This window comes from Lissotriton helveticus, chromosome 10, assembly GCF_964261635.1.
Source record: "Lissotriton helveticus chromosome 10, aLisHel1.1, whole genome shotgun sequence".
NCBI lineage: Eukaryota > Metazoa > Chordata > Amphibia > Caudata > Salamandridae > Lissotriton > Lissotriton helveticus.
In genome coordinates this window covers 1,179,400,957-1,179,422,596 of record NC_136071.1, presented here as the reverse complement: position 1 = coordinate 1,179,422,596, position 21,640 = coordinate 1,179,400,957, and the positions used below count along the sequence as shown (strand labels likewise).

Genomic DNA, 21,640 nt, shown 5'->3' with positions numbered 1-21,640 from the left:
GGCGGGGTTGGCTTTAAACAGGTCAGCAGGGATTAAATCCATCCCTGGTGCTTTCCCCCGCTGGGTCAGGCCGAGAGCTAGCTCTACCTCAATTTTTGAGAATATCAATTTCTCCCTACATATAGGTGTCAAGGGCACCTCACCCAAACTAAACGGGGGTACAGAGTTCTCAGCACTAAATTGGGCCGAGTAATGCTTCACCCAAGCTTCAGGGGGCACATGGTTTGTAGGAGTACGGGAGTCTAAGTCCTTGCCCCATTTTACTAATTCCCAAAATTTAGTTTGGTTATTCGAAGTAGAGGCAACCAAGAGATCGGACCAATACGTGTCCTCCCACTCCCGTTTGGCTTCCCACTGAATTTTCTTATATTGCACCCTAGCTGCCTTTACAACGCACATGTTTCGGGACCTAACCGCTTTAACAAGATGACTATGGGCCTCCCTGCACTTTTTATTGTACCATTTCTGGCGGGGTCCGTATGATTTAACGGTTCCCTTCTGACATGGTAGAGAAAGGAGAAGCTTAAGCTGATCAAAACAACACTCATGGAGGTCAATAATAATGTTCTCAGAACTACCCCCCACTGAATCATCGGGCGAAATTTCGTTTAACATGTTGGAAACCACAGTCTCAATGCTCTCCTGTAGGGTGCCATCCCCCGCTAACCTAGACCATTTTAGCCTTCTTCGGTCATTGGTCAAAACAACATCCCCTGTCCGGTGGAAGTCTAGTTCCTTCAATCTCTTCATTCCCGGCAACCTTATCTTGAGTGTCAAGGGGTTATGATCGCTTTCTGGGCGGGGTACCACTTCCATGTCTACCAACAGATACCAAAATTCCAACTTTAACAAGAAATAATCTATCCGACTTTTCCTTAATCCATTGTCAAATGTATAATTGGCGCCTAGATCAGATGAAGAGCGGCCATTTACAGCCCTTAGCCCCCTAGGTTAGACATAGAGCCATCCAGTTCAAGGCAGCCTCAGTCGCTTTAACAATTTTATTAGTCATCAAATCCGGAATATTCCATGCTGTGTCCTCTGTGGACCCCTAGCAACATAAAGAGGCTCACACAGCCCGCTGTGTCTTATGCATCACTGGCGAGGGTCTTCTGCACAGGGACTATTAGACTCGTACAGCCTGCTGTGTGTTATGCATCACTGGCGAGGGTCTTCTGCACAGGGACTATTAGACTCGTACAGCCTGCTGTGTGTTATGCATCACTGGCGAGGGTCTTCTGCACAGGGACTATCAGACTCATACAGCCTGCTGCGTCTTATGCATCACTGGCGGGGGTCTCCTGCACAGGGACTATCAGACTCGTACAGCCTGCGGTGTCTTATGCATCACTGGAGAGGGTCTTCATCACAGGGACTATTAGACTCGTACAGCCTGCTGTGTGTTATGCATCACTGGCGAGGGTCTTCTGCACAGGGACTATCAGACTCATACAGCCTGCTGCGTCTTATGCATCACTGGCGGGGGTCTCCTGCACAGGGACTATCAGACTCGTACAGCCTGCGGTGTCTTATGCAACCATGGCGAGGATCTCCTGCACGGGGACTATCAGACTCACACAACTTGTGGTGTCTTATGCAACCATGGCGAGGAGGAACTTTTTGGTGCAAACCCCAAGATGTCTGGTGCGATCCCTAGATCTGGAACTTGTTTCAGTCTAGAAAAGCCCCCAACCTCAAAACTCCACAAGATGCCATGGTCACAAACACGAGTCATGGTGCAGGCACTTCTAATAGAGTTTCAGGCCCTCGCTGCAGGGCTTGACGATCATTTAGAGCAAGGTTACCCCAAAAGCTAAGAGTGGTACACCATCACCACACAAACAGTATGACATAAGAAAGGTGGGTGTTGCTGTGTATGGAGGTCGAGGGGGCCAATCAAAACCTGCTTACAACCCGTTGGTGGGGATGCGCCACATTTTCTAATTTCGAGGGGGAGGGAGGCAGCCTCCTTACTTCTTTTAATGGCAAGAGAACTTATAACTCATCCATTCGAGTGTTCAGAAGGGCTGCCAACCAACCGCCTGTGAGACTGGTCGTATGGCGGAAGCAAGGAGGGTGTTACTCACCGCCTGTTCGTTCCTCATTCCCACATACTTGATCCCAGCCACTTGGGCAGCGACGGCCACTTCAATAATGGGAATGCCGACGATTCCGAACATGTACTCCACTTGCTGAAAGAAAAAAACACAAAGGAACAGACATTCATTGGTTAGTCTCCAAGACCAATCAGCCACATCCTAGTGAGCCAGTGTCAAGAGTGGCACAGAGAGAATGGCCCCTGCTCCTCTGCTGGAACTGAGCTCAGTCCAGGAGAGGGGCACTCACCATCTAGGTCCATTCTCCATGCCAGGACACTCCTGCTCCAGCCTGCGTGGGCTCAGACTGGCATGTCAGAAGCTACTGTGGGGCAGGGGGACAAAATGTTCGTCGTCCTCTTTTTGGTTTCTGGTTAAACCGCTCACAGAAGGAACTAACCCCCAGATTCATCATGGTCCCGTTTTGCGAGTCCTTAATAGCGATTATTAAGGAATCGCTATTAAAGACTCGCAAAACGGGATGCATGTAGAAATCGCAATTTTATTTGTGATTTCTACAGCTTCCTTATTTGCGATTAGCAAATTGCTAATCGCAAATAAGGAATGACTCCCCATTCATTCCTATGGGCCTTATTTGCTAATCGCAAATAAGGATGCGATTTCAAGGGTGCCAGGGGCGTCCAAAGGACACCCTGTAGCACCCCTGAAATGTCAATGTAGACTGATGTTGCGCACACACATGTGCAAAGGACATGTGTGTGTGTGTGTAACATACAACTTAGAAAAATGCACTTTAGTGCATTTTTCTAAGTTTTCGCTATTTACCACAAAGTCAGACTTCGCGGTAAATAGCAGCCAAAAATTGCGATTTCGCAATTTTTAAAAGGTTCATGAATAGCCTTTAAGGAATCTCAAATTGAGATTCCTTAAATGCGATTGCAATTTGATAAATCGCAATTATTTGCGATTTTTCAAATTGCGAGTTCACAGAGCCATTGATGAATCTCAAATGCCATTTTTGCGGGCGCAAACGGCCGAATTTTGCGATTCGCACCGTTTGCGCTCGCAAAAATGCTGGATGAATCTACCTGATATTTAGCTGAACAAAAGTTTTGTGTATGGCCTTTACCAATGCCCTACAAAAACAGTATATATTCTATTTTATTAACCTCAGTACAATTTCAAGGGACTTTATACACAGAGCCACTGCAATATGTCCATGTAAGATCCTGTCCACACACACGAATAATTCTATCGTAAAGGTTCACCAGTGTCCATACATTGCTGTTAAATAGAATATGGAACAGGCAGTGTGAGGATTTGGGTGTATTATAAGATATGGCAGGAATAAGTCTCTCCATAGGAGGTGTGCGGCCATTCACAAAGCAGGGAAGACACCCCTTAAGGTTGATGCAATGTTGGCAAAGTTGGGGGTTCCCCCAAGATCTCACGGGACATACTTTACAATGGAACTCGAACCCCTGGTACGTTTTACAGCACCCATGCTTCATGGCGCCAGGAAGTCAAAGCTATAAGAAGTAAACAATTCAATGCTGTTGTCTTTTTAATTTTCCCCTGATCCACAGCCAGCCCATCAACTAACACAGAGGAGTACAAAAAAGTGATGGATGGAATGTCTGAATAAATCTCAGCCGCTGGTAATCTCTCGGGCCACATGCCATTCCATCGTCATTTTGCCCGCCATGCCACCTCAGGCAGGAACCAGACAAAGGCAGATCAGCCATAGGAACATTCCACCCAAACCGCCAGACCAGGGCCCCTATGAATATCCACACCATTCAGCCAGCTGCTCACCCTTCCTATAACCATGGTCTCATCAGGCACCAGTGTCAGCTCCCCATGGAGGACACCAGAGCCATTGCTTTACAGTCCACGGTACATCAAATATGGCCTATAGCCTTTATGATTGGATTATCACTTAAACCAAGTCAGGTCTGCTACATGGAACATAAGCTCCCTCACAAAACAACAATCAGGTATCTAGGAATAAAATTATAAACATGTCGAAAATTCCAACTGCCAAAAAAATATCCCTCCCCCCCCTGCAGAGGATGTGACCTAGTGAGTAGGAGGGGCCTAGTGGTTAAAGGAGTGCATGGCTCAGTGGTCGGTGTGTGTTTTAGGCGTGGAGCAATGCGAAATTATTTGTGGATGAGCAGTTACAGGGAGAAGTGGATAAGCAGTTGTGTTGTGTCTGATTACGTTTAGATGTGACCTCTTGAGGTCAGATCTGAGCCATGGCCAAATAGTTTGGCAAAGTTGTAGCCTATCTGAAATCTAGTGATATTGTAAATAATTGTTAATTTGAGATTAGATCTAGTTATTAATTTATTTTGATCGTGGGCTAGTAAGGTGAGATTAGCTTTAACGGTTCTGGAACCACAAAATTCTGAGGATTAATTCTGACTTCTTCTTTTGACCAAACTGTTTGAATCAGAGCAAAAACCACTCTCTTTTTCTTTCAGGAACCTTAAAAAAAGGAGTAATGGGAAAATTGCTTTATCCACAATGTTACGCGCGCTTTATAAAGTGGATGTTTGGAGACAGAAGGCTCAGCCTTGAAGCTGTGCTGTGTGTCCCAGGCACTCACATCGAAGTTCAAACTACGAGGTTGCATCAGGCCAGCTGGGTATGGCAGCATTACAAAGGCTAGGGCCAAAGGTGAAAGGGGAGGAACAAACCCTGCAGTGATGTGTTGAAATATCTCTATCAGAGAGCAGAAAGACAGTCGACTGTCTACAGGGACCAGCAGTGAAGGAAAGAGATTTGAATACATAACCAGGGCCGTATTGCTATGGCACTTAACAGCGCACTAAAATACTACTGTCACATGACCCTAGTTCATTTTATCCCAGCAGTCATTGGTACTGGGTGAATTTTGGAACAGTCAAGACTTGATGACGTCCATGAATATGAACTGATTTGCCTTTTGTAGCAGGCAACATCCTTCAGAGTCACTGACCCTCAGTCTGTGAAATATGGAAAAAATCTAAGTATCCCTGTTAAAGCGGTCTTACAAGGGAGAGGACAGGCGAAAAGGCTCACCTGGCTGTCAAATACCCCCACATAGACATATAGTGGGGGCAAATGTTAGTCAATGGGAAAAGGAAGAGGGACAGTCACAGAACCTCCTTTGATTGTCGTTGATTGGCGAGGTGCGGAGGTACTCTATAGAGGGGGACACTGCGTCCAGTCCATGGGCCTGTTTTAGATATTGGCGGACAGGTTACTCCGTCACAACGGTGACAGAAACGGCATCATAAATCCAATAGGATATTATGAGATGTATATTTTGGCGGACGGGATATCGGTCCCCTTTGTGATGGAGTAACCCATCCTCCAAGGTCTAAATCAGAGCCTAAATCTGAGCCAAGGAAGACACATTTTGACAACACCTCACATATTATTTATTTAGGGCCCGATGTAGGTAGGCATTTACCGGTCGGTAACAGCCGAATTCGGCCGTTACCGACCGGTAAATGCCTTTTCCAATGTAGGGGGCATGTATTTACAGATTCTGTATTTTTACCGAATCTGTATTTACCGAATCGGTAAAATTACCGAATTGGTAAATACAGACTCGGTAAAAATACCGAATCTGTAAATGCAGATGTAGGTGGCGCTTCAAACAGTGCCACAGGCCCGAACGAATTCGTTATTTACCATGTAATACTATTGCATGGTAAATAACGAATCCAGGTGTGCATGCACATCTGTGCATGTACACCTGTGCCATGTGACACACAGACATGCCCTTAGGGCATGTATGAGTGCCACATGGCACACAAGCCTGACATTGGGGTGCTACAGGGTGTCAAAGTGACACCCCGTTCCCCCTGGCAGGATTCGGTAATTACCGAATCGGTATTTGCCATTGATTCCTATGGGCTTCAAGGCCCATGGGAATCAATGGCAAATACTGATTTGGTATTTACCGAATCGGTAAATACCAAATCTTACAGATTCGGTAATTGAAAAAGAAAAATTACCTACATCTGCCTACTTCCAATTTACCTACTCTTAAATACCGAATCGGTATGATTCGGTATTTAAGAGTAGGTAAATCGAGATGACTTACATCGGGTCCTTAGTGTCTTATCAAGTGATATGTTACACAGTCCACTTGAGGGTACTTATGTGCAACAGCTGACGTCCATAGCAGCCCGTCGCTCATAGTGCGCTTGTGCAGTCTAAGTTGCTCCTCCAGGAACTGGTAAAGGGTTTGAAAACAGTAGCTAGGACGAGAGGTATTCGCGATACTGGGACTGAGACTAGGGGAGGGTACGAAACAGGATTGTGTCTTATAGTAAGAGCTGAGGTCTGATGAGAGGAAAGAGGACCAGGGACGTCCTTGAGGCCGGTCATTGATGCCCGCCTTCAGGAGGAAGGGCTTAGGCTCCTTGCAGGAGTGATGGTGCAGCCTGACATGAAGTTGTTTCAGATACTCTGGGTCAAGAGAGAGGACAGCCCTTATGGTTTTCAACATCTTACACATCTTGATTAAGCCTAGTAATGATACAAGGCTTTGTGTTAGGCTGTGGAGCGAAGTGGGCGGTGGCTGCTCTGTAGGTGATGCTACAAAGAGTGCGTAATTTGCATATTTACATGGACGTCCATTTGGAGGAACAGAGGCGGTCCTACAAAAGTATGTCCTATGGAGGGCTTCCAGTTCTGACTGGACCGTTCCCTTTGGCGCAGGAGGAAGGCCTCTGCTTATGGTTGGTCCTTATCAGTAGGGATACTGCGAATAAAAAACAATGGCCTCGAATTGGACCCAGAGTAAATCGCCAGTGGATGAGATTTCTTCAAGCATTCCACCAATTGCTTATTTTTGTTTTCCCTACAAGTTGGAATTGAGGGCTACGGTTTAAAGAAGAAGGGTGGAGGCTGCTTTATGGAGGGGAAATGGGAGCTGTCCTACAGAGGGAGGTGGGGACTATCGTATGTGAGTAAAATCTAACTTTGAATTATTATGATCCTGCTGAGTCCTGCATTCATACTTTACAAGCAAAACATTGATTGGTTGCTTAACAATGACTGCAAAAACTCTCAAGGTAATTCATGTCAGTAATACAGTTGTGGTGTTCTGAACCTTCTTGTCAGCCACAGCTTCCATGTTTCGGAATGTGGTGAAGGTTGCCAGGCACCAGTTTGAATGGTTTGGTAGTTATCCTCAGCCTGCTGCTGGATGGGATCTCTACATGCTTATGGTCCTGAATAAACGTGTTAATCAACCCTACTTCGCCTCAGCTGTTCTTCTGAAGCTATGTACTTCCACAACAGTCCTGTTTACTTTTCACATATTTACTTTACCTCGCATCCCTAAGAGTATTTGCTTTTCCCAGATGTTGTGTGTTTGTATTTGTTCCTACAATATATGATTTTTCTAAAAGGTACACTGGGAACAAAGTCACCACCCGGTGGATGGCAGAGTCCAGGTTGAGTGTTGGTGTTTATGACAGGGCACAATTGAGGAGGCTGGAGTCATTTAAGTTTCTCACAGTGCCTGCAAGTGGGTCATACATGTGTTCGTAGAACATTCACATCCCATCCTTGGCCTTCCTGCAGAGAGAACAGCAAGATTATAGTTGTGGGAATGTGTGGGAAAGTTTGAGAAGAATGCTGTTGAAATATGGAGAATGTTAAGGGAAAAGAAAATACAGTGCTTACAGAGGAATTAGTGGATGGGTTGTTTAAGGATATGGAAGGAAGTACCTGCAGGAGAGAATAGTGAGTTGAAGACGAAACAGGTGACATGAGAAATGCAAAAGGAGAATTTTCCCTTCACACACCTTAGTAATATTTAATGCACAGCCTTGCATTCCCAGAAATAATACATTTTTACAAAACAATTGATGTTACTGGTTTATTTGATACTGCTAACAAGAATTGGCAAAGACAATAGGTCTAGCTTGTAGATACTGCTAACAAGCATTAGCAAAGACAATAGGTCTAGCTTGTAGATACTGCTAACAAGCATTAGCAAAGGCAATGGAGACTGCTAACAAGCATTGGCAAAGGCAATGGGTCTAGCTTGTTTCAGCCTATGTCCACTGTGGAGTGATACTTCTGGATGCAATGAATACAATTCACACAGAGGCATGCAAATACTGGCCAGTATGCAGGCAGCCATTCACACAGTTTTAGTTTGGAAAGGATTCCTAGTTAAACTTCTTTGGCCACGCCCCTTTCAGAGACAGCCTCCTGCTTTTTTTCCATCGCACTTTTGAACATTGGCCTGGAGGCAGCAGGTTCTGTGCAAGGCACGTGCTGGTGCAGCTGGCTCGAGGCTGCAAGGGTTCAATCTCTGGGTAAGGTGTTAAGAGTGTCACCCTCTCAGGAGTCCCGCCTGTGCTCTCACCTGGTCCACCAGCGCCTTGACGATGATCTGCGCCCCGGTGACCGTCTCCTCCTCCATGGCTGCGGCTGCTGTCAGTGCTGAGCTCTGCCCAATGCAGTGTATCATCAGCTGCAAGCTCAGGGCATGGAGACAGAAGAGGGACAACGACATGGGAGGAGGAGCCGGGCGACCTCAGTGCTGCGGAAAGAGAAGAAGGACAAGGCCCCAAAGACTGTGCTGCTGCTAAGAGCCGCCTTCAACCCGGGACTGCATCATTTCTCTGCAACGACTTCAGGCAGAGTAACAGCCGAGTACTTGTTTTCACACAACGCATATAATATATTTTTAAATAATTTTAAGATTGGTTATGTTTACTTCATTCAATTATTAGTCACAATATCTTCCGTACTTAAAAGTTTATAAATGCGTTTTGATAAATATTCTAAGGTTTATCTCTAGGTTTAATGCCATACTTAGTTAACACCGAAAACATCGCGTTTAAAAATGTTGTTTTTCTGGACACAACAAGATGGCCGCCTCACTCGTAATCCCACGAGGCGTGATTTGCAACGACGCTCACCTGAGGGAGGTGAGGGGCGGGGGAAGGCTGGAGACAGGCTGGGCACGAGGGGCAGGTAGAACCGTCACGTGAATGGGCGGGGCTGTACTGGACAGACTGGCGATGTGTAACCAATGGGCGTGGTCTCCAAGCACATGGAGGCAACTCGATAACAATAAGGCGGGGTCAGCTGCTGGATGGAAAGGCGGTCCCACCAATGGGACGTACGTCTCCACAGCCGCGGGTATAATGAGATGGGTGGAGCTTCCACTGCTTGCCAACAGAGGGGCGTGGTTATATTGGAAAGAGGCGGAACACGTGCCAGTGCAGTGCCCAGGACGCCCCTGCTGAGACCCCAGGAGGTAAGCAAGGGAAGGGGCGCCGTGCTGTGCCCCTGGGGTACAGTGCGCCCCATGACGATCTATTTAATAGGACTGGAATTGTAATATAAGCAGTGGACCTTTGTACTCTCTACCATTCCTATGTGACTCTTGGAGTATATCCATTTGTATCTCTTCCTTGTGTGACTTAACGTCTTGTACAGTTGCAATTTTTTCTGCTTGTATCTTTTATGTAACGCATGTAATCCTAAATCCTTATGTTTTGCAACGGGGTCCTTATGTAATAATAATAATATAATAATCCACATTTGTAAAGCGCACAATCACCCGTAAGGGTCTCTAGGCGCCGTCGGGAAGATTAAGCAAGCTATTGCCCAGAGTCACATGGTGCTGGGCTAATCTGCCGCCGGTCCCGGGGATCGAACCGTGATCCCCAGATTCCGGAGTCAGTCACCCTGGCCGCGGCGCCACACCTCTCCTAAAGTGCTCTGACACCTTTGGGTAAAGTTCGCGCTATATAAAATCGCATGAAATAAATAAATAAAATAAATTGTGCCATTCTCCCCCTGCACAGCACTTCAACTCCTTGTCAGGGGTGGTAAGCGCTATATAAATGTAATTGAACCGCACGACTATTGAACGGAAAGTGCTTAAAACGTCTCCCACGGTCGGGAGATGTGGCCTGGCGGCCAGAGCTGCTGACTTTGATTCTGTGGAACCAGGTTTAAGTAAGGCTGCCACCTTTCCCAGGGTAAAACCTGCCCACGCTGTAACATTATACTAAGACCTGGACACGACTCTTCAGAGTCTTTATCTGGAATCATCCAGAACCATTTTTAACAGGCTTTCTTACTTTGTTTACTTTAATCAGAAAGGGGTCATGAGGTCAATTGTAGAACACATTTAAGATGTTTTCTTCTTACGTCTACTGTTTAACCCCGCCGCAGCGCTAAGGGGGCGGGGCTGCGGCGCGGCGGTCCGGTGCTCGTGACGGAACCGCTCCGTCACGGCACGCGGGTGAGCTGTGCTTGTGACGGAACGGTTCCGTCACGGCCCCGCCCGCTCAATAGAACGGGCCGCATAGGCGCGAAATCAGCGCCGCGCAGGCGCGGCGGCGGGGCCGTGACGGAACCGTTCCGTCACCAGCGCAGCCCACCCGAGGCTCGTGACGGAACCGTTCCATCACGAACATGGGAGGGGTTAAACTATGTATTGATAAGGGGGGGATATTGCTTTTGGGTTATTTTTTATTTTTGCACAGGCAGGCAAATAAAAATGCTTGTATAAAACGAACCAGATGGCACCTCTATGTTTGAGTTGTGGCTGTGCTGTGGAGGGGTGCTGACTGCCGACCCCTACCATACCTGACATACTGACCCCTCACTGCCACCATTTTCCGTTTGGTTGGCCAACCCGCCCACCTCAGGAACCGCCAACTACCATCCACCTTACCTCAGCCCCAGGGCTTTAAGGGGGCCAAGTCTGAGCACCAGCAGTTATTTTCAGGGGGCTTAGAAACGGGTCTCTATCGGGCTCTATTTTCAGGCCTCGCAAAGGGCTTTGACATGCTGTGAATGGAGTCTGCGTTTATTTATGAGTGAATAGTGTGTTTAGCAATGCCTAGATTGTTAAACAAAAACAGACAAAAGTGCTAGTAGAGTGACTTTGTTAATGAAGGACTACTCAGATGAGGAATGCACCCACGTTCAGGGTAGGATGCCCACTCTGTTCTACATCACAGTTTTCATACCACTGGTCGTTATTATGTGGAGCATGAAACCCGTCTCACCACATGGCTCTCGATCCAGTCAGAGGGCGCAAGGGGGTTGCAGGCTGTAGGAGCGAGCCTTCAAGGAAGAGAATAATGTAACCTGAACTCCCAGCTCCTGGTACTTAATGTTGATCCTTTCAGCGTGGAGTCTTAGTGGACTTTCAGCAGGGCTGACTGAGTGCAGTTTACTGTTTACTGTAAGAGGTCAGGCTAATCATTTGGTGCCCCAGGACTTTTTTTGCACACTCTGAACCCTTTTATTCCTCGTTTCACGGCTCTGGCACAGCATTTTCTGCGAACAATTGTATCTTCACTGGCATTACAGTGTCTTACAGAGACGCAACTAGAGCCAAATTTCGGGGGGGGGGCTGATAAAAATTTCAGGGGGGGGCTAATTCTTCCAGCAATATCTAGAATGGAGATGCAGGGACTCAAAGAAGGGATGAAAACACAACACACCCCGTTAAAAAGTGAATGGTCTTTTAAAGACCTGTGAAGTACTCGGGTACGGCTGCAAGAAGAAAGCCGCCAGCCCGGGAAGCTGTCTCAGCCAGGCTGACACACACAACGGGGGGTGGGGGTGAAGCCCTTTGAGCCCAATGGGCGTTGCGCGCCTGGCATCTTATGTATAAATGTGAGTGGCATTAATATGAAAAAGGCAATGACTTAGTCAACGCCATGAACAGGTTGAAAGGGATGCATATATTAATAGCTTGTTTTTAGAGTGGCAATGCATACTTCATTTCTGGCGCTTATAAGTGCAACAAATAACAAGTGTTTTAATTGTATAAATAATCAGTTTACAGACCTTGTACGGATGGAAGGCTAACCTGGCTAACCTAGCATGTGAGAAGTTGGCCTGGTATTGCTGTTCACTAGTTATAGTGGGCACCTTGTATCAGTCCAACCAACCCTTATTGATGATAGGTTTAAAGACAACCTTTATTGAAAGCTATCCTAGTGGTAGCTGTGGAGAGCAGCCTTCAGGCTAAGTCTTGAAGGAGTGTAAAGCAGCTTGGTTTACCAGATTATAACCTCTTGAATCACTAAATGAAAGGAGAACCACACAGGGTATGTATAAAATATATGTATTTATTTCTAAACACTCACTACTAATCTCTTTCTGAGATTAGAGTCCAAGATGCACAATAATACATTTCTAAAACGACAGTAAATAGCACAATATACAATGGGCCCCAGGGGGGACCAAACCATATATTAAGAAAGTGCCATAAGAACCACAACTTGACTAGAAACAGGGCCTGGACCCTGTAGAATCGCCGGGACCCCAAGGAACCACCCAAGGTTGTGACACAGGGTGTAGGAAGGTAGATACCTGACTATGGTTACCCCAGATTTTTTGCCTTGTGTTTAGCTGGTTTTCGACTTAGTTGGCCTGGGATCCTGCTAAACAGGCCTCAACTGGGGCAAGGTCGTGTAATCACCCCTTGCTTAGGTATAGCATTCCTATATCTACCCTTATCTGGACACATATGCACCTATAAGTCACTCCTATGGCAGGCCTTAACAATCCTGAAGGCAGAGTGCTTGGTTTATGTGAGAAGGTGCTCTAGCATGAGCTGAGCCTGTCTGCAGCTTTCGGAACCATGTCCTTATAGCTGTTCTAGGATATTGCCATACCATATACTCTTAAGTGCATTATAATCCTCGCTGTTATTGCTAACTTTGGTTTGGCTTTATCAAAACATGTCGTGTAAGGTGGCATACGCTTTGGAATACTACCCCCTCGCCAGTTCTGGCGACGGGGGTAGCATTCCACCCTTCTAGAGGGAGAAGACATGTTACTTTCCTTAAACCCGGTTAAAGTTAACCAGAGCCTCAGCATCACAAAATGGATGCTGCTGCCACAGACACAAGTCTGACCTCCTGCTGCTGGGAGCCCTTCCAGCGAGGGAGGCTTGGACAATGGGTTTCCTGTCACAGGGAGGTGGTAGCGCCACCCCAGACAGGAGATAGTGGATTGGGGCAGGGAGGGCTGAATGAAACGAGACACTGCCTGGGGCACACAAGGTGTCCCATGCATAGTCCAGTACAAACCGGTGCCGGGGCACTCCAGCCCCAGCTCTGGCCCGAAACTGGACAAAGGGAAAGGGGTGTAACCAGCCCCTTCCTAGGTCCCACCCATAGGAGGGCCCTAGCAGGTGATCCAGCCTTTTGATTTGGAATAAAGGTAGGAGCTGAGCCCTTAGACGTTAGATCATCCTGACTGAAACTTTGATATGAAACTCTGGACCCTTCGACATCCTACTCGACGTAGAAGACTGAAGAATCTCCCTTGTGGTCAAGGAGTGACCACCCTGTGCAAGCAGGCACCATCAAGCGCTCAACGGTTTGCTTTGTTGTTGCTCCCGCCGGAGCTCGAACGACAGAGACCGACAAGAACCAGACTTCCAGACATCCAACAGCCCGATCCACAGCCACGGCAAAGCTGAGACCCGTGGAGGCGACGAGAGACGTGGGACCGGCCATCTTGGAAAGCCAGCGAAGTGCTTTCTGTGCAGCTCCTGAGTCACCCTCGAAGCTGTGCATTGGGGATTGAGAAGCCCCAGCCCGAGCATCCTTTGCAACGATGATCACCTCTCCACACTCACCGAGTGCTGGGTGGGTCCCTTTTGCATTTTCCTGCTCGACGCGTCTGTCCGGTCACTTGCCTGTTCGCTAGTGGCCTCTGTGACGACGAACCTTCGAATTTTCAACGCTGGTCTGGTTGCTCCAGACTGGCCCTTGGTCCCCTGAAAAGGAGCAGCCCATCAGACCTTGCTGGTCTGATCCAGACGCCATCTTCGATTCCTGCGTGGGTTGCATTTGCCAAGGCCTGTTGACTCCGAATCGAGATCCGACACCGCCGACAGCAAGAGCCTTCGTGGGACAGTCCGTGCCCAGCTCCTGGTCATCGTCGACACCTCCTGGTCCACGTGGCAGCGGAGACAAGCTACACGACATCACCTGATTGCAACCCGACATCGCCTGGTTCCTTCCTGGTTCCTTCCTGGTCGCTTGCTAGTGACCCAGACTCTGTCCTCTCTGCTTTCAGGTACTCTACATCTTCGATCCACCCTTGGATCCAACCGGACTCTTCTTTCCTGGTCGCCTGCAGCATCTTTTCTCCATGGCTCCATAGAACTCCACGATGAAACCCTACACACTTTGACACCTATGCACCCGCTTCCTCTGGGTGAGGTAAAGCGAGTACTGCGGTGCTCCTGTAGAGATTTACATCCCTAGTGGCCTAGTTTTAAGTGGTTAAGTTCTAGTCCAGTCGGAAGACTTCCAAATCTGCAACTTTCTAACTTTACGCACCCTTTGACTTCTATTGGTGCACCCGTGTGCATTTAGACACTGCACCCGCATCCTGTGGGCCTCCTGCTCCCTAACTGCTGTTAGTCCAGTGTAGCCCCAGCGATTCCCAAGGCCCTAGGCCTTATCATTGTTTGTGACGTGGTACTTATACCACTATTTTAGTATATGGTTTTACGGGCCACCAGGGCCTATCCATATTTGTGCAACTTTTGTATGTTATATTAAGTTACTTGTTATACGCTTGTGCTCCTGTGCTCATAAAGAGTTAAGGGGATCTATTTAGAAATAAAGACATATATATTTTGAATATATAACCTGTGTGGTGTCCTTTCATTTGGTATTAAAAGTTTTGCATATGGTAAAACAGCTGGCTTCACATGCCCTCTTGAGTTTAGCCTAAGACTGCTTTTGTCCATGCTACCACTAGGATAGCTGGTCTATAAGGTTGACTTTACAACCATCACCATAAGGGTTGTTTGGACTGGTGCAAGGTGCTCACTAGAATAGTGAACATCATATACCAGACCAACTTCTCACACAGGGGACCCACGGGGGACATGTGCAGTGTGAGAACACAGCAGCAAGCTCAGTTAGCTTCTATGGGGAAAATCGCGGTTTGAATTTTAAAGTTAAAGAACACTTAGGATAGGACTTTGAGCAAACCCCTTTAGACTTAGGGGGTTATAGGGCCAACCCCCACTGGAGCACCGAAGTACTCGAGTTACCTCACCCAGGGAAGCCGGGTGCATAGATGTCAAATGGTGTTCGGAACTGTTGATTTCAATGGCGATCTGCTGCAAAGTGCTGCTGCTGTGGAGAAGAAAAGTGCCCAGTGTGATCCAAGCCTGGATCAAAGATGTGAAGAACCTGAAAGCAGAGGGGACAGAGTCTGGGTCACTTGCCAGTGACCAGGGGCACGATAGACGAATGCCCACCAATGTCGGGATGTGAGAAAACACAAGGGGCCAGATCACGGTGCACTTGTGGAGTGTACGCTGGAAATCTTCGGTGCAAATGCTGCTCGAGGTCAGGGCTACAAGTAACCCAAAGCTCAGCTTCAGAGAACGCTTCTGCAAATGGTCGCGGTGTCCAGGGGTTCGGGTTGCATGGTCTTCCACAAGGGATACAGGCTTCAGAATTGCTGCGTGCACAGATCGACCTCAGAGACCACGGAAACCCACCTCCTGTGTTGCAAAATTCTTCAGAGTCCGGCGGGAGCTTCGGAGATGCAAACCGGTCGGATGCGTCTTAGGTGCCTGCCTTGCAGGGAAGTAACTCCTTTACTCTAAGGGAGATTCTTCAGTCATCTAGCGCCTTGTAGATCGTCGAAGTTCCAGGATTATGTATCAGAGTTTCATCCAGGTAATTCTAAAGTCCTGTAGGCCGGGGTTCCTATCTTATACCCAAGGAAGTGGTGGGACAAACCCTAGGGACCCACTTATGGGAGGGCCAGGAAAGAGGGGTGGCTACACCCATTTCCTTTGTCCAGTTTTGCGCCAGAGCAGGGGCTGGTAGACCCTGCAACCGGTTTGAGCTGGACTATGTACAGGGACACCAAACGTGCCCCCAGTGCAGACTTCAAATCACTCTTGGAGTGCACCCACCCAGCCCCAATACACTAAAGCCTGTCTGGGAAGTGGTTACACCTCCCTGTGACAGGAAACCTATTGTCCAGGCCTCCCCTACCGGTATTTCATCCAGCTGGTAAAGTACAATGGGGTAACCCAGTATCCCTCAGAACCTGGGCGTGAGTAGAAAATAAACAATTGGTTCTGTCGAGTAAATATTATTTCTTTAATTTGTTATAAATCCTAAACAGTATATACCATCTGAAATGTGTTTATCAGAGAACAAAGCAAATATGCATTTTACGATGAGATCATCAATGGAGATAAGATAATCACAATCTAAACCATTTTGGGTAAATCAAAGCATTTTTATCAATTATTTTCATTTATAATTACCCAGCTTATACTTATGGAAAAAGGCAGTATAAGGTGCAATACGGCGCATCAAGGTGAAAAATAAAGTGACAAGCAGTGCTCGGTGACATTTGTGAAAATGTAAACTATATAATGGTGTTTTTTTTTAAAAACGGGGGTAAAAGGGGGAAGAGAACGACCAGTGGCACAATGTTTTTAATGAACTCTGTAGACCACAACCGCTGGTCTTTTGTGCAGAGTCCTTAAAGCTGGTCCATAGGTAATAGTGTCGACGTTTCAACCCTAAGTACGCCCTCTTGTGGGGTCTATGCGGGTCTTCATCAGGACTGGGAAGGGGGGCACGGACAGCCTGTGGATATGAATGGGCAATGGTTAGGTTTGGATTTGTTTCGACATACAGTGCCAGAGCATTTCATGTAGCACTCAAGGCGGTATTGACTAACCTCTGCGCTTTTAGAGCACCCCCGTTTTTTTAGGCACTGCGGTGTTGGGAAGTTCGAGCGGCACCCGGAGGCGTCTAGCCTAGGCGCTGGTGCGGCTTGCACGCTGTGCAGACCTACCCACCTGCCCTTGCCCCTTCTCATAGAGACCGCCCCCCTTTCAGCATCAGAGGTAGGAACCGGCATGGCAAGGCTTGAAGAAGTCTTGGAGATGTTATATTATGTTATGGTGGTATACAGAGGTTTCAGTGACATCGACTTATGTTGGCCTACATCAGTCCTGAATTTAGACTGCATTTATCCACCTGTTTGCCCCCAGTCTACATAGCTTCCAGCTCAGAAGTAAACATACACTTTACTGTATTCCAGTCTTTTCGGCTGGGGTGCAAACCCAGGGGGCACTTACTCGGGTGGCACAGTTGATGGAAGTTTGCTTGTGCCACGACCGTCATCTGCTCGTTCAGCGGCAGCCCATATAACTCAGCGGTAGTTCAAAACCAGCCTACGACTCAATACAACCAGGGACTTTCCATCTGCTTTTTTCTCTGGTTGACCCCAACTCTGCAACAACGCAATCTGAGCATCGCACAAAGTATCCCGGCCTATATCCTGTTAACCATAGAAATGCTCTTGGTCAATTGGCACAAGGCGTGTGACCATACATTGGTATAAAACGATGCAAGCTCTTTGTGTTTCATGTGTCACATTACGAACACTACAGTCAGATTGTGACCAACTGTTACTTTGTATTGTATTGTAATTGCATTTGTATAGCTTGTGAGCAAATACCACAACTGTGTCAAAAGTGCAAGCGTGTTCTGACTCCCTGAAGAGCTGTTTGCTACTGCCGTCCAAAAATGATGACAAACTAAATACAAGGGGACAGTACAAGTTCCAGCCTATGAACAGCCAGGGACTGTTCCCCGGCATAGCCTGTATAACTGCATGTGCGATACCCCTGTCACCCTGTAAAGCCCATACACCCCAGATACATAAGATCAATCTGGCCATAGACCCATTGAACAAAGAAGAGACGTTGCCCTGGCTCCAACTATGGCATTTCAAGAGAAACCTAAGAAACTCATCACTGACTTCTACTCAAGCTCTTAGGGTAAACCAACTCGCCGCAATCCCAGTACGGACAAGTTGAGCACGACTATAAGCAAGACAAATGAGGAGGAAGCGAAGGAGCTGGAGCTCCAGGTTGAAGGAGCCACGACTCCACCCCGTCTTTTGACGCCAATCATGTTGGCAGGGCTAAAATATTGTCAACAGGGGTGGAGGCAGGAAGCATTTGTATTGTTCCTGAAAAAAGAAGCGCCAACCACGCATCTCCTTAGCAGATGTGTGACGGAACCCCGCATGCATTTACCCAGCAAGCCTTTACAACACCGCTACTACCCTGACTGCGACGTTACCATGCGTTACTTTACTACGCAGGTTGTTACAGCGACTTGCCTTGGGGGCGGGGATGCTGGAATCGTATAAATTACTATTTCCAACCCCGTCAGTGTATCAGTAGGGAAGGTGGTGGCCTTAAAATCTATATAAACAATGGAGGGTCCCTGAAAGCTTTCTTCTGTTATGGACTTCTGGTGTTTGTAATAGCTGTATTTCTTGAGAACATTGTGATGCTCTATGTACTTTAGTCTTACATATTTTTGTTGTGTATGGTGTGATTGATGTGTCTGAGTATGTGTGGAACTAGTAGGGCATGAATGACCGTTTTGTATATACGCTTGTGTGGGGCTTTGTGTAAATATTTAGGAAGTATATTGAGTAAATTTGTAAATGTTATAAATAGAGTGATAAAACCTATGATATAATAAAAGGAAACTATGTTTATGTAATTCTGGTTTGGGACAATATTGATGTTCTTTTAATGAATGAGGTAATACCCATGTGTTAAATTACTGCCTGGGAGAGGTATTGTGTTCATGTCCTTGGTGGCCCTAAAATCCAACACCAGTCCAATAACGCGTCCCCTAAAGCAAGTCGTTGTAATTACTTGCAGGGTAAAGTAACTCGAGGTAAGGTCGGGGTAGTGACTTTGTTGTAAAGGCAGGTTGTAGTTCTGACTGCGGAGTAAAGGATGTTTCTCCTCCCTAGCACCCCCTGTCTTTTCGAGTTACACTTGAAATAGTAGGCACTCTGTGTGAATTAGTGGCAAGAAAAGCAGCAAAGTGTAGTCCAACCTGAGTGACCCTAGCCCTAGTCAGTCGAGCTCTACGCAACGGAAAACAAGAAAGAACACCGCAAAGGATCATATTCAGACAACTGTTAGCACATGCATAAGTCCACCCCCTACTCACCCCTGAAGGATGTCTTCCCGTGCAGGGAGGTAAGTCTACGTAGAGAAGCATCTAAACCTCACCCTGGTCCATCAACACTGAATAGCTCAAAAGCAAACCAACAATTACTGCATTATTATACACTGCCAGGTGCCCCATCCACATATTGAACAACAGGATAACTGTTTTCGAACTCAGTATTTCGCCAGTAAAGACGGAGGGATTATCAAACAACAACCTTTCCTTGAACGAGACATTGGGGGATAGCTTCCTGCACCTCCGTCACTGGATTCAGGGTTTAGAGACACCAATAATTTGATCACACAGAGCTCTGGAATGGAATGGAATGGAAAGAGAATTTATATAGCGCGATGGCTACCCAAGGGCGTCCCAGTGCTGATCAAGTTTATATAATCTCTAGATCCTTGTTTCAACAAGTACTGAGTTCAGTGTTTATCTTACTAGAGAGTGTAGTCTGTGACAACGACCATAATGCCGACCTCCTAACTCTTATACTGGATGCTAAGGCCACAAAATCGATCAAGCGTGATGTTTCAATGCAAACAATTGCCAGCGTTCTGGCTGTTCCCTCACCTAGATGTGCAGGAGATACTAGAACCACCTCTCCTCCGTCAGTATCTGAAGGAATCACAGAACAAGGGGTCAAACAACACAAGAGAGAGGTCCAGGAAACTGAGTCTGAGCTCACCGACAATGGATCACTCAACCAGAGGTACACCAGTTCTGGTATGTACTGTGCCACAAATCCCTGCAAAAACAACAGTTGATGGACAGAATGCAGAACAGTGTCCTACATTCACCCCAGTGCAGATATCTGGGCCTAAATCCATCGTTGTTTTGCTCACCATGCCATTCCAGTTTGAACCAGCCATATGCAAATCAGTCTTGACCCTGTGCCCCATGGGAACAGTCCAGCCCGAAATGTCAAGCCAGGTCCTCCCTGGATTGGAAACAAGCATCCTAGGACCGGTTTCAGGCTTTCAGCCCTCATCAGCCAGGATAGCTTGATTCCAGTGGCATGGAGAGCATGGGACTCACGTCTGAGCATACCCATCCCACTCGGGGTGACAAGTGCAAAAACAACAGTTGATGGACAGAATGCAGAACAATGTCATACATTCACCCCAGTACAGAGATCTGGGCCTAAATCCATCATTTTTTTGCTCACCATGCCATTCCAGTTTGAATGTGGCGGAGTGAGCTAAAGAATGATGATGGATTAAACCCAGATCAGTTGACTGGGAGTGAGTGCCTACATTGTTCAACACTCCGTCCATCATCCCCTTTGGTTTTACTTTGTTCGCCCTAAGTTGGCAGGGTATGCCCAGACAAGGGTCCCTTGCTCACTTTGCCACTGGATTCGAGCTAGCCTGGCTGATGACGGCTGATTAGCCACAAACCGGTCCCAGGATGCTTGTTTCCGGTCCAGGGAAGACATGGCTTGGCAGTTCGGGCTGGACTGTTCCCATGAGGCACAGGGTCAGACTGATTTGCATATGGCCATGTCTGAACTGGGGTGGCGGAGTGAGCTAAAGAATGATGATGGATGAAACCCGGATCAGTTGACTGAGGGTGAGTGCTTGCTTTGTTCAACACTCCCCTTTGGTTTTCCTTTGAAAGGTGGTATCACTTCATGCTAAAGATGGTGAACCAGCTCCCCAAAATTCAGTGGGAAGTTAATGTGGGGGTAGTGTCTGTATCTAAGAGGAGGACCTTGCAACGTGGAGATCAAACGTCTCTGTGGCCGAAGTTAAAGCTGCATCCTTACGAAAAAGCATGGCTTTCAATTTGCTCAGAGAATCAAACTGTATGTTGGAAACATTTATAAGAAGGCCATAGCGCTGCCTCCCTAACTGTGTGGGCAGGTGGAAACAGTACTTGTGTACAACAAGTCACTATGGAATTAACCATCAAAAGATAAGCGATGCCCGGTTCAATCCTGCTGCAACCATGATCATTCAGCATCAGATAGCTCTTATTCAAGAGCAGCCTGAACACTGGATGTATCACGGCAGCTGGAGAACCCTTCAGATAACAAGACAAGTTCGCCACTGAAGCATTGCATGCCCCTTGGAGAGAAAGGTCCTTGCAGACTAAGGAACCGCTTAAAGTATCCTCACAATCAGACCCACTAGGGAAAAGTTCTATGTCACCATTTCTGCATCTAAACCTAAACAGTAATTCCCAATACTCATGGATATAACCTTCCCCTAGCGCTTCGTATCTGCCTACCTGTTGGTATTGGAGACCGTACTGGAATTGGAATGCCGGGACCTACAGTACCAACAATTCATGTGTATCTGTTGTTCCCTAGGCTCTACTTGGACTCTATATTAAAACCAGTGCGTCGACGCGTTTCGGTGTTAAAACCATGGATACGGGAACACCTTCTTCAGGACAAAACAGTTCTTTTGGGGTCCCCGTTTTCAAATTTTGGTATCCTTCTTTAGATTAAGTGTGAGGATTATATGCTTTCGTTCAAACAGAAGCCCAAACATGAGAAGCAGATCCTTGGACCAGATATCCGTTATGCTC

The 21,640-nt window shown here is 47.1% G+C and overlaps 2 protein-coding genes across 2 annotated transcripts in view; one reads left to right on the top strand and one right to left on the bottom strand.

The window, feature by feature from the left end:
- HACL1 (2-hydroxyacyl-CoA lyase 1) overlaps positions 1 to 8,584 on the bottom strand; it is a 145,665-nt gene extending 137,081 nt beyond the window's left edge. The window contains exons 1-2 of the mRNA XM_078664032.1: positions 8,440 to 8,584; positions 2,088 to 2,192 (exon numbers count right to left, since the gene is read on the bottom strand). Of these exons, the coding sequence (XP_078520158.1) occupies positions 2,088 to 2,192; positions 8,440 to 8,544 (210 nt within the window). The 5' untranslated portion in view covers positions 8,545 to 8,584. The remainder of the gene's footprint in view (positions 1 to 2,087; positions 2,193 to 8,439) is intronic.
- A 671-nt stretch (positions 8,585 to 9,255) lies between these two features.
- The window catches only part of BTD (biotinidase), a 179,671-nt gene continuing 167,286 nt past the window's right edge, over positions 9,256 to 21,640 (top strand). Inside the window, exon 1 of the mRNA XM_078664029.1 lies at positions 9,256 to 9,339. The gene's annotated coding sequence lies outside the window, so the exon portion shown is untranslated. The remainder of the gene's footprint in view (positions 9,340 to 21,640) is intronic.